Below are 12,677 nucleotides of genomic sequence, written 5' to 3'. Positions count from 1 at the left end.
ATTTATTTTATGATGGTTTTCTTGAAGTCTCAAGAAGGTTCAAATATTTCATTCCCTTATCTTTTTGGAAAACAAGATCCAGAGTGACTTGATCAGGTCAGAGGTAGCATAAGAGTGATCTATTTGACTGGAATCCTTTCACCTATGTATTGATGCTGCTGAAGTTACCCTTTAGGAAAATGGTGAAATTATTAGGGATTTTAGCTGCCCCAATTTCAAATATGCTTTTGAGTTGAGCAGATGGTTGCTCTCCTGCCCTGATGTATCTGTGTGCTCTGTTGCAGAATTGCCAGAGGAGAGAGGGGCTAGTAGCACCTTCTGCCTCTCCTGTCTGGAGCGCAAGAGAGGGTTGCATTCAACAGATGGTAGTTCCTATCAAGCCCTTCCATGGGACAATCTTGTTGAGAATGCTCAACAGCTATTGCATTCTGAATCAGCATTACCAGCCTCACTTTCAAGTTGTAACACATGCTGCTTTTCTCTAAACTGCAGGCAGTTTACTATGAAATTGGCTTCATAATCTCAGCTGCCCTGGGAATCCTATTTGTCCTGTTGCTTCCACTGATTGGCCTCTGTTTCTGCCTGTGCCGATGTTGCGACAATTGTGGTGGGGAAATGCACCAGAGACAGAAAAAAAACACCAACTGTCGAAGGGGCTGCTTCACTGGCCTCCTCTTGGTAGCTACATTGCTAAGCAGGTAAGCTAAACACAGTAAATTTGGGGTGACTGGCAAAGAACTAAATCTGTTTATTATTTTTGGAGAATTGATTGAATCAGAAATTATACCCATGCATTTATAGACTTCTAATTTTTTTTCATGATATCAGAAACTTTGTCTTCATGATAGAGATGAAGCATTCCAAATTTTATTATTAAGTTGGATTTAGTCACCTCTGGAAAGGTGGAAATCTAAAATTGTAAGCTTTGACTTTTTGAGCTCTTCTGAAATTTATTTTGTGGTAAATGACATATATATTTATCTTCTATCCCAAGGCAATACAGAAAAGCCCCCTAAGACATCCTCAAAGAAATATCTTGATAACTTTGCTGGAGAAGACAGGCCTGCAGCAGTCTGAGCAAATGAAACTATGTACTGATTTCTTGTTAAGAACATAGAACAATACAATTGGAAGGGACCTTGGAAGTCTTCTATTCCAACCCCCCGCTTCCCCCAAGCAGGAGATCCTATACCATTGCAGACAAATAGTTGTACAGTCGCTTCTTTAAAACCTTCAGTGATAGAGAACCCACAACTTCTGGAGACAAATACTCACTAGTTAATTGTTCTCACTGTCAGGAAATATATCCTTAGTTCCAGGTTGCTTTTCTCCTTAATTAGTTTCCATCTGTTGCTTCTTGTCCTGCATTCAGGTGCTTTGGAAAATAGAAACAGAAAAACAGAGTTGGAAGGAACCTTGGAAGTCTTCTAGTCCAACCCACTGCTCAAACAGGAGACTGTATACCAGTGATGGTTAATCTTTTTGCCATCGCGTGCCAAACTTGGGGGGAGTGCGGGGATCACGCATGTTTGTGCCCACACCCATAATTCTACGTGCCCCACCCCCTGTGCATATGCACGTGACCCCCGTGCTCCCCCTGCTTTTGGCATGTGATGGCACAGTGAGCCCAGTAGGCCCGCTTTTTGCTCTTCCCCAGGCTCCAGAGCCTCTATAGGAGCCTGGGGAGGGTGAAAACGGCCTCCCCCCACAAGGCCCTCCAGAGGCCAGAAATGGCCCATTTGCTGACTTCTGGAAGTCGGCAAATGGGCCATATCTGGCCTCTGGAGGGCCTCTGGCGGGGAGAAGGCCTGTTTTTTGCTCTCCCCAGGCTCGAGCCTCTATAGGAGCCTGAGGAGGGTGAAAACGGCCTCCCCCCACAAGGCCCTCCAGAGGCCGGAAACGGCCCATTTGCCAACTTCCAGAAGTCAGCAAAAGGGGCATTTCTGGCCTCTGAGGGCCTTGTGGGGTGGGAAGGTTTTGCCTCCCAGGCTCCTATAGAGGCTCGAGCCTGGGAGAGCAAAACAGGCCTTCCTCGCCAGAGGCCTCCAGAGGCGGAACGCCCATTGCCAACTTCCAGAAGTCAGCAAATGGGCCATTTCTGGCCTCTAGAGGTCCTTGTGGGGGGAGGCCGTTTTCACCCTCCCCAGGCTCCTAGAGAGGCTCTGGAGCCTTGGGAGGGCAAAAAATGGGCCTTTCCTACCCCCCGGGCCCTTTGGAGGCAGGAAACAACCTGTTTCCCTACCTCTGGGTGGTCCAGAAGGCCTGAAAATCAGCTGGCCGGTGTGCCAGATCTGCGCTTGCGTGCCCACTGATATGGCTCCATATGCCACCTGTGGCACGCATGCTGTAGATTCTAGACTAAATTTGTTCCTTTGTATTTGAATCAAAAGACTAAAGAACTAATGGTTGGGATAGGACATGGCTCTCCTCAATTTAGATATGAGTGTTTTGTAATTCTTTCATTTTTGCAAGCTGGTAAAAGCAATTATACTAAAATCATAGAATCATAGGGCTACAAGAGACCTTGGAGGTCTTCTAGTCTAATCCCCTACCCAGAATTTACTGTATCCTGGACAAAGGACTGTCCAGTCTTTTATGAAGACCACCTCTGATGGAGCTCCCACAATTCCAGGACATAAGTTGTTCTATTGATAAATTGTTTTTACTGTCAAAAAATTTTTCTGTCGTTCCGCATTGGATTTCTCTTGACTGAGCTTCCATCCATTGTTTCTTGTCCTGTCCTCGGATGTTTTGGGGAATACATCGACCCCCTCTTCCCTAAAGTACAAATAAAGGAGAATGTTTGTAGCTCAGGATTGAAATGAGAGGTCCTTGGTCTCTGAGCTTGCTTGCTTTCTTGCAGACGTTTCATTACCCAAACTAGGTCACATCGTCAGTGCTAGTAAAGAGTGCGGTTTACTGTCAATTTATATTCTATTGGCTTTCCTGTCAGTGTTGGTGGGGTGGTCTTAGGGATTCTTTGGTTGGTCTGTTAGCTGTTGGGTTCATTGGCAGTTTCTTACCTGGAGTATTGTTTACTTGATTGCTGATCTGATGTTATCCGTGGAGTTAATCTATGCTGATCTGGGGGCTGATTGCTGGTGGAGATTTGCTTGGGTGTTTTTGTTCCTTTTTGGGCTGGATGCTAGTTCAGGGGTCTCAAACTTTTTAAAAAGAGGGCCAGTCCCTCAGACTGTTGGGGAGGGTGCGGACTATAGTTTGAAAAAACATGAACAAATTCCTATGCACACTGCACATATCTTATTTATAGTGCAAAAAAACATTTAAAATGAAGAACAATTTTAACCAACATAAACTTACTAGTATTTTAATGGGAAGTGTGGGCCTGCTTTTGGTTGATGAGATAGTCAATGTCTGGTTCCATAAAGGGGGGTGAGGGACTGGAGACGGGGGAGAAGGGAGGATTGCAACAATAATCAATCCTTCAAACAGCTGTCAGCAACCTCTCCCCAGGAGATTCCCCCAGCTGCCTTTACGCCCAGTGGTGGGCTGCAAATTTTTTAACAAAGAGTTCTCTCCTCTAATGACTGGCTGGGTGGGTGTGGCTGGGTGGGCATGGCTGGGTGGGCATGCCCAACTGGATGTCACACTTACGTCAAAGGGTGCTTGGCCTCACCCACCTTCTCATGACTGTGGGAATGCTACAACGGTCATAAGTGTGAAAAACGCTCATAAGTCACTTTTTTCAGTGCCCTTGTAACTTTGAATGATCACTAAGTGAACTGTTGTAAGTCAAGGATTACCTGTACAAAAATAAAAAAAGCTTCTTTGCTTGCAAAAAGCTGCCCTAAATACCAATCATTAGAAATGGGGGAATACAGACTGAAGATCAGTGAGTCACAGCTGTCATGGAAACCTAAACCATTCTGTCTGAATACCTTCCTTTTCCTCAGCAATACTTGCAACCTGGAGTTACAAATCAGGCAGGTTGCTGGAGCACATTGAGGAATTAAAATACTTACATATAAGGACAACTATCAGCAGCCAAGTTACTCTTGCTCATAAAGTGAAAGCCTTTAGCAGAGAGGTCATTTAAGCTCTCCAGAAAGTGGGTGGGCATATTTGGGCTACAGCTAAAGAGACAAATTAACAAATTAAGTGAGGGCTAATCCCATTCTACCTTTGTTTAGACCTTGCTGATGGGAATTTTTGCCTATGACTATAGCTATCTCTTTATCTCTTAAGTGCTGACATCTTCTGTGGGCTATTAAGGAAGGTGGGGGCTGCTTTCTCCCTCTAAGAAAACATGTTTCTCCATTTCTCATTCAAGGAAATATATTCTTCCTTTTTAATATTTCTCAAAATATTTCATTCTTCTATGAGAGGGGTGGGTGCTAACTTTCTACAATTGGTGCCAGGTTACTATGCCATATTATCATGAGAGAAAACTAAAACAAATTGGAAGGAGGATTCACTTATCAGTGAGCAATCATGTGCCTTGCCCACTCCAAAGCAATGCAAGAGGCTCCTATCTCAAAGGTGCTTTTTCAAGAGGCAACTGTACTTTGTGGAAACCAAGAAAGTCCAGTTGCCTCTTGAAAAAAGCACTTTTGGGACAACCATGACATGGAGGCCTGAAAAATCCCCATAAACAAGAGACTCCTGTGCTCAGTGAACTGACAAAGCATAGTTTCCCACCCAGGAGAAGCAATAATTAGATTTATTTGCACCACTTAAAGATGCCAGCTGGTCTCACTCATCTCACAAGATATCCTTAGGTAATCATCCAGATTTAAGGAAAGATCACATACCCCCAGAAAGGCAGTAAAAAAAATCAGTCAGAATGCCAAGCTTGCATCCTGCCTCTCAGCCATTTTTTCTATGGCTATGCCAACCATTCTGTAAATAGCTGTTCCAGCCGTGTTGGAAGTATACTCCAAAAAGCTTAAAACAGTCCTTTAACAATCTTTAATAACGTCAAGCCCCAGGAATAAAAGTACTACAAAAAACTGGGGGGAGGGGGGAATGGGACTCCAGAGAAGCTCAGTCTACAGACAGAAAGTCTGGGCGTAAGACTTACAGTCTAACAAGGTTAACCCAGAGGCAGTTTCTGAAGCTTGTTACACTTAAAGCAGCAGGGCAATTAAGATAAGGATTAGGCTAGAAATATAGGCATATAAGAATGTTTCCTTCCTGCCTCCCTTGCAGGATTAGCCCTGTAAAGTGGGAAAAGATTTCTTCCAACAACCGGTTCTCTGAACTGCCCAGAAAATTAATATTCAGTTCAGGAGAACTGGTGCGAACCAGTAGCAGCCCACCTCTGTTTACGCCCCTCCATTCTTTCTAGGATCTTTCGCAGTCTCACTGGCCAAAAAAAAGCATCTACAGTAGGAAACCTGGAGCAGTCCTGTCGGCTCAGCTTCTTGAGGTGCTTGAATTCCTTCTCCAGCATTTGGGACGGACTATGGACTTGGGGGAGGGAGAGACTTCCTTTGCTTTGCTTGAAAATTTCTTAGGGTCCTCACCCAGTATGGAGGGAGGGGGGAGTGAAGAAACATTGCGGACAAAGTGGGGTGGGGGGACACTCCACGGTCTTCATCAAGAAAGTGAGTCTCGGGGCTGTCAGCAGGCAGGGGTGGGTAGGGTGGGGCGAGAAGATGCGAGGCAATTGCTTTAATTGTTCCCATTGATTCCGAGCTGGTGTGTTAGTTTCTTCCCTTCGCTCAGCATGCCCTCTGGCTGGCTGAGCACATGGAGGGGGTGGAGAGCAGAGGGGGGGAATGAGCCTCTGAGTGGGAAGTGGCTGGGTGTGGGTGCTTGTGTGCACGCGGGGGGGGGGGCAGAAATCTGCGTGGAGTCGAGAGAAAGTTACCCAGAGGGAGGGAGGGAAGGTGAGCACCTGTGCGTGGCTGCGCAAAGTGGAAAAATAACTTCCCTTTCACTTCGCCACTGCTGCAGTTTGATCACAAGGGAGGAGAAAAGTGTGTGAGCCAGGGAGGAAAGGGGGAAGGAGCGAAGGTAGGGCTGTCTTAATGCATGGACCTGATGGTATAGGGGCCCCATGCTAATCTCTGTATGTTAACTCTTCAATGCACTTTATATCATGTAAATACAGCAACATATTTATTACATTTTACTGCATTTTTAAATTAATACTAACATGCAAATAAGGGACATGGTGGCTCAATGGCTAAGATTCTGAGCTTGTCAATCAAAATGTCAGCAGTTCGAATCCCTAGTGCTGTGTAAAGGGGTGAGGTCCCATTAGTTGTCCCAGCTTCTGCCAACCTAGCAGTTTGAAAGCATGTAAAAAATGCAAGTAGAAAAATGGGACCACCTTTGGTGGAAAGGTAACAGTGTTCCGTGCGCCTTTGGCTTTTAGTCATGCCGGCCATATGACCATGGAGATGTCTTCGAACACTGTTGGCTCTTTGGCTTTGAAACAGAGATGAGCACCGCCCCCTAGAGTTAGGAACTAGCACATATGTGCAAGGAGAACCTTTACCTTTTTAACATGAAAATATATATTTCATTTTATCGACCATTTACATTTTTATTGCTGTGAGTGTTTGTTGTAGGGGCCGCAGTACACTGCTTTGCCCAGAGCCCATAATGCTGTTAAGACGCCCCTGGGGGAAGGAGGAGGAGAAGGGGGAAAAAAAGTTTCTTGGGTGCCTCCTCCGTATGCTGCACTCAATTTCTGAGCTATCTGAAGAGCTCTAGGGACAGGATTCCCTGTCCCTTCCTCTCCTCTCCCCTCTTCTCTCACCGGTCAAGGGGTGTCTTTTCCCCACAAGCTGCCTCTTTAACCAGAAGTTGCTGAGGGATGGAAAGGAGCAGGCTGGAATGGGGAGAGGATGAGTGGGTGCAATGGCAGGGGGTGACAGGGAGTGGGTGAGCCCCAGAAGAGGTATCTCTTTTCCCTCCTCACCTTGTTGCCTGTTCAGAAGCCAGGCAGAGGCTCCTCTTTCAGTCAGTTTTTAAAGTGACAGTCGTGTCCTCTTGTGAGAGAGGTCACTGGCAGCCAATCGGGAGATCTGGCTCAGCTGGGAGGTTTTTTTTTTGTTAAGGTGGGGGAGAGCCCTCCTTTACCTTTTTTTACCCCGGAGAGAATGCTGAAAGGTGGCGGGGAGGGAGACATCCTATTGCCCCCTCATTCTGCTCCAATGATGTCTAGAAAGTGGAGCACTCTGCCTCACTCCAACTATGTTGATTTAAGGCAAGTTTTACACACGCTGACTGCGCTTTAATTAAGTTTTGAATGAGCAGCCTCAGTTAAGCGAGAAAGCAAGGAGGCTCTGAATGATGTGCGGGCCAGATAAAATTGTTAGGTGGGCCCTAGTTTGAGAACCCTTGGCATAGTCTATAGATGTTGTTAATGCAGGGGTGAAATGCTACCGGTTCAGAGCGGTTTGCCCGAACCAGTAGTTAAAATGCTACTGGTTCGCCTGAACTGGTAGTGAAAAAAATGCTTTAAAAAGTTAAAAAAAGAGTTGATCGTCTGAACTTTTCTTTTACTTTTTTTTAGCAATTTTTTATTACCAGTTTGGGCCAATAGGTAGTAAAAAAAATGCTTAAAAAGTAAAAAAAGAGGTTTTGACGATCAGCTGTGACAATCAGCTGTGCTGCATGATTGTCAGAACTTTTTTTTTTTACTTTTTAAAGCATTTTTGACTACCTATTGCCCAAACTGGTATTTTTGTGTAAAGTGTGTAAGTTTGTTTTTCAGCTCTCTGTGACTCTGTAGGGTTCCTGCTTGTTGCAGGGGGTATTTTGTGTGAAGTCCAAGTGCGTTTGCATTGTGTGTGAGTCATTTGTGTAGCTTTTGTGTTATTTTTGTGTAAAGTGTGATAGTTGGTTTTCCTGGTCACATGACCATGAAGTGTTGAGCCCATTGTCTCGCTCGACACTGCAGGGAAGGGAAGGAGAAATGGAGGTTGCTAAAATGGCTGGATGCAGAGTGGAGTGTCGTTTCAGGGGGTGCGGTGATGGTGGCACTGGGTGTAGGCGGTTGGGAAGCCGGAAGAAAGGAACGGAGCATATCGGAGAAAGGAATGGAGGGAATTGATGCCATCACAGGGCCAATGCAGAGGAATGGCGGTTCGTTTGAAAATGCTTCACAGCTGAGGAAAGCCCATCTGATCAGCGGAGCATGACGGGAGGGGCGTGCAGCTCTATAAAATGCACTGAGAGGCAGATGCTCTCAGCGGTGACTTTGAACTGTGTGAACTCCACGTTTCCTAGGATCTAATTTATAGCAGCAATAAAGCATTATTCCACCCTGGCTATCATTCGTCCCAGCGTGGTTTGTGTTTGCTGACAAGGTTTGTCCAGGAAGGCTAAGAGAAAGCACTCATCATCTCTACTTCAGTTTCGTTTAGTGTTTCAGAAGGCATGGCAGAAAGAATAGACTCAGAAGCCCTGGTACTGGCTGTAATGGAGGAGGAGCAGGAGCTCATAGACCCAATGGTCCAGGGTGACATCCCACAGCCAGTGGTGAGACCAAAGGAATGGAACCCACAGCAAGGAGGGGATGCAGCTGAAACCCCAGAGGCAACAAGTACTGGCCTGATACAATCTTCCTCAGGGAATTGGTGGCACAGCTCTGCTTTGGCAGGACCTGGGGGGGGGGCGTTGTGAAGGCACCAAAGCCACCCCCCTTCAGGAGATCATTTCCAGGGGTGGAGAGAGAGGAGGTGGGCTGAAGATGATGAGGGTGGAGAGAGGAGTTACTCAATGGGCCCAGGACCTACTACAATGGATGTCTTGAAGGAGAGGTTTGGGGAGCCAATTTGAGGGATGCGCCCTCGTAGCAACCATAGGTATCAGCATTAGACCCATCTGCTATCTGGCAGGGTACCTCTGGAATATCTGGGACGGATACCCGATTTTGTTTGTCCAGCACCAAATTATGGCTCGAGCAAACTTTTGGCAGGCCCAGGAAGTCGGAGCAACTACCCACAGGAGCCCAGATGATAAAGCCCCTGACCATAGTATATGCAGGGCTCATGCTAGGCTTTGCGGGATGGTGGGCAACCCATTCCAGGGCAGCAGTTTGATACCCAGGGAACCTGTGGTGGCCATGCAGCACCCCATGGCCCTGCAGGGCATGGGGCCTGGGATTGTGGGGGCCTCAAGTGATGGGGTCTGCCACTATTACAGGCGGTGTTTGATGCGATCCCGGACTAGGTGGCTCTCTTTTTGAGCCAGGTTATTAGTCACATGGACTTATACAGACAGTTCTACCCTTACCAATGAGCGATGGTGGTTGCTATCATGACTGTACTAATGGGGGAGGCTGCGGACTGGATGGCCGACCTCCATCACGACCATGCCCAAGAGTTAACGAATGTTGGCATGTTTTTGGAGGCTCTCAGGGCCCGATTTGAGGATGAGTCCAGAACACAACTGGCTGAGGGAGAGCGGGTGGCCCTGTGGCAGAGAGGCTGACCTGCTAAAGACTATGTTAAAGAGTTTCGAAAAATTGCAGGGAAACTCAACGTTTGCTGGTGCACCAATTCCATCTGGGTTTGGACCATGATTTGAGGCAAATGTGCATTTACAGAGGTCTGCCGCCACGTTTAACTGATTGGTTTCGAGCGGCCATAGACTTAAGATGTTGGATTGAGGGAATTTTGCTTAAGAGGAGTAACAGGATCAGCTCAACCTAGACGAGCCTCAAAAAGACTTCAGCCTAATTGGGCAACGGCATGGGCAGACCTACCACCTGGGACTTTTGAGTCGACCCGCAGACCACCATTCCAGTGTTTCTGATGTAATCAAATTTGATATAGAGCGTTGGATTGTCCCCTCCCTCCACCACAAGCCTTGGTGGCACAGACACCGGTGTCTGGCGGGAAAGCCCGAGACCGAGCACCTGCAACCCCGGAGTGGTCCAGGATAGTGTCGCAGACCCTTCCATCTGATGTTGGGACACCTTCCAAAGAGATCGGAAGTACATTGGCACCCAGAGACCTACCAGTAGTAGTGGGAGACAGTGATGAGATCGACCTGAATGACTTGATGGTAAGTGCTCCCATACGCCCATTTGTAATCCAGGTTATTCTTAAGAAGCCAAACCATGCCAAAGTGATCCAGCAGAGGGCATTGATTGATTCTGGGTGCACCCGTTGCCTGATAAGAAAATTCATAGCAGTCGAATTAGGGTTACATATGAGCTGACTAAAGAACCCCATTAAGTTTGAGCAGATGGATGGGTCAACGCTGAGAGGGAGGCTGGCTATGCACGTTACCGAACCAATCAGGTTAGAAATAGGCGAACTGGGGGCACCTTTGCTTTGTGGTGGTGGATGTAATGATCAAACCCATTATCTTAGGCTTGGCCTGGTTAGACAAATGGAAACCCACAATGTGGTTGGAGGGGGGATATAGAAAGCTCTGACTCGAGCTAGGTCCCGAACTGGCAATCAGTGAACCTACTGAATGAGCAGATGGCCGAAGGCACCTTTAAAGGATAGCAGGTGTCCAATGCCAGGGTCTGGGATATATACTCGAATTTGGTAGAAGTGTAAAGCGAAATAGAATGTGAAACCTTACCACCACATCGGTCAATGAATTGTGCCATAGAACTGGTACCTGGGGCTAAACTACCAAAGCCCCGTATGTATTCTATAACTCTGAAGGAACTGGAAGAATTATGTAGGTATATAGTTAAGAATCTGGCCAGAGGGTTTATTCAACCTAGTAGGGCTCATATGGCCGCTCCAGTCCTCTTTAGGGAAAAGAATGATGGGGGTCTCCGTCTCTGTGTTGTGGCTTAAACGCGGTAAGTGTAGTGCCTTTATACCCGCTACTGCTGCTAAAGGAATTATTGGCCACATTATCTACAGGCAAAATCTTTACAAAACTGGATTTAAGGGAGGCTTATTATCGAGTACATATTAAGCCAGGCGATGAATGGAAAACCACGCTTAATTGTCTGCTAGGTAGTTATAAATTACAGGTTATGCTGTTCGGTTTACAGGCGATGAATGGAAAACCATGTTTAATTGTCTGCTAGGTAGTTATAAATTCCAGGTTATTCTGTTTGGTTTACAGGGTGCCCCTGCAGTATTCATGCGGTTGATAAATGAAGTTCTGCATGAATGTTTGTACTGGGTGTGTTGGTGTATCTTTTTTTTTTTTTTTAAATTATTTCCATTTTCCAACATCATATTTATGTACAAACTATTATCCATCATTAATCATTAATTTTTATTTATTACTGATTCGGGCCTGCCCGACTGCCACTTCCTTTCTTTACAACCTCCCTCTACCCTCTACTACTTTCCCATCCTTCATCTCCTTCACTTTACTACTTCCTCTCCTCCTTCTCCACTCCTCCCTTCTTCCACCCTATCTAATCTTCTTATTCCCCTCCTCCTTCTCAACTCTTTCCTACCTACTTTCTTCCCTACTTCTACTCCTCTCTCCCTTTCTTTCTGAAATGGCAGTCGGGCAGCCCCAATATCATTTTAAATTTTAATTTCATATCTTCAAACATTACTGTACATTAATAACCAATCCATGTATCATTTCCCCCCCTTCCCCCCCCTCCCCCTTCCCCCCCAGGACTTCCCAGAGCAAATACCAGGTATTATGACCAACAATCACTAGCTAAAGTATACAAAATATACATAAACTCCCACCCTCAAAACTTTAAAACTTTAAATCCCCTCACAATAAAAATAAAGAGGTAAGAAAGAATAAGACAAAAGACAAAAGAAAAGAAACAGTACCAACTTCACATATTGCTTCTTCTTACAATCCATTTTTTAAATTAATTAATCTTCTCAAATTCAAATTTTTTCACTTGTATATTCCTTCAAATTTCATAAGTCCATTTCTTAAATTACAGTCTATCTTCTCGAGCTCAAATTTTCATCACTTATATATTTCTTCAATTGTCATAACATTTAATGTCCGTTCTTCTTACAGTCCATTTTAAAAATTAGTCCATCTTCTCAAATTCAAATTTTTTCCCCACTTGTATATTCCTTCAAATTTCATAAGTCCATTTCTTAAATTACAATCCAGCTTCTCGAACTCAATTTCTCATCACTTATATATTTCTTCAATTGTCATAACGTTTAATGTCCGATCTTCCAATACTACTCCATCAATAAAATATCATTACGAATAGTCTCTCAAATACAATATTTCCAACTTAACTTCATAACTTTTACTGTTTATAAACGTGTCAATTAAAACAAATAATCATGTAAGTTACATCCACAATATAACAGTAAACAGTTAAAATCATTACATCCACAACATTATCTAAATTCATAAATTTTACTTTCCATCCTTCACAATTAAATAATATATCCCGTAGGTTTATACCATACAAATAGCAAATAACAAAAATCCTATAATTTATATGCTAAACAAATCAATTCCAAAAATTAACCATAATCATCATATTCACATCTTAAACATTCCTCCCCTCTCTTATTCTATTTTCCATCATTTCCAAACCAGTTAACTTAGCATCTAACAAAGGATTTCCACTCTTTAAAACATTAATATAGAAGTGTCTTGCTTTCATAACTGAATTAAGAAAATACTTTCTGCCTCTAAAATTCACTGACAAATCCATTGGAACTTCCCATCTAAAATATATCTGATGTTTCTTAAACTCATCCACTAAAAAAGCAAATTCTCTTCTCTTTCTTAACATTTTAGGTTATTTCCTTCATCATTTTTTTTTATAAATA

At 44.6% G+C, this 12,677-nt stretch overlaps 1 protein-coding gene across 5 annotated transcripts in view; it reads left to right on the top strand.

Annotated features, from left to right (window-relative positions):
• PROM1 (prominin 1) overlaps positions 1-12,677 on the top strand; it is a 258,262-nt gene that overhangs the window by 90,151 nt on the left and 155,434 nt on the right. For all 5 annotated transcript variants that reach the window (XM_058193311.1, XM_058193310.1, XM_058193309.1 and 2 more), the window contains one exon: positions 493-698. In XM_058193311.1, coding sequence (XP_058049294.1) covers positions 616-698 — 83 coding nt within the window. In that variant the 5' untranslated portion in view covers positions 493-615. The remainder of the gene's footprint in view (positions 1-492; positions 699-12,677) is intronic.

The sequence above is a fragment of the Ahaetulla prasina genome, chromosome 8, assembly GCF_028640845.1.
Source record: "Ahaetulla prasina isolate Xishuangbanna chromosome 8, ASM2864084v1, whole genome shotgun sequence".
Lineage (NCBI taxonomy): Eukaryota > Metazoa > Chordata > Lepidosauria > Squamata > Colubridae > Ahaetulla > Ahaetulla prasina.
The sequence above is the reverse complement of the archived record's forward strand: the minus strand, read 5'-3'. Positions and strand labels throughout refer to the sequence as shown.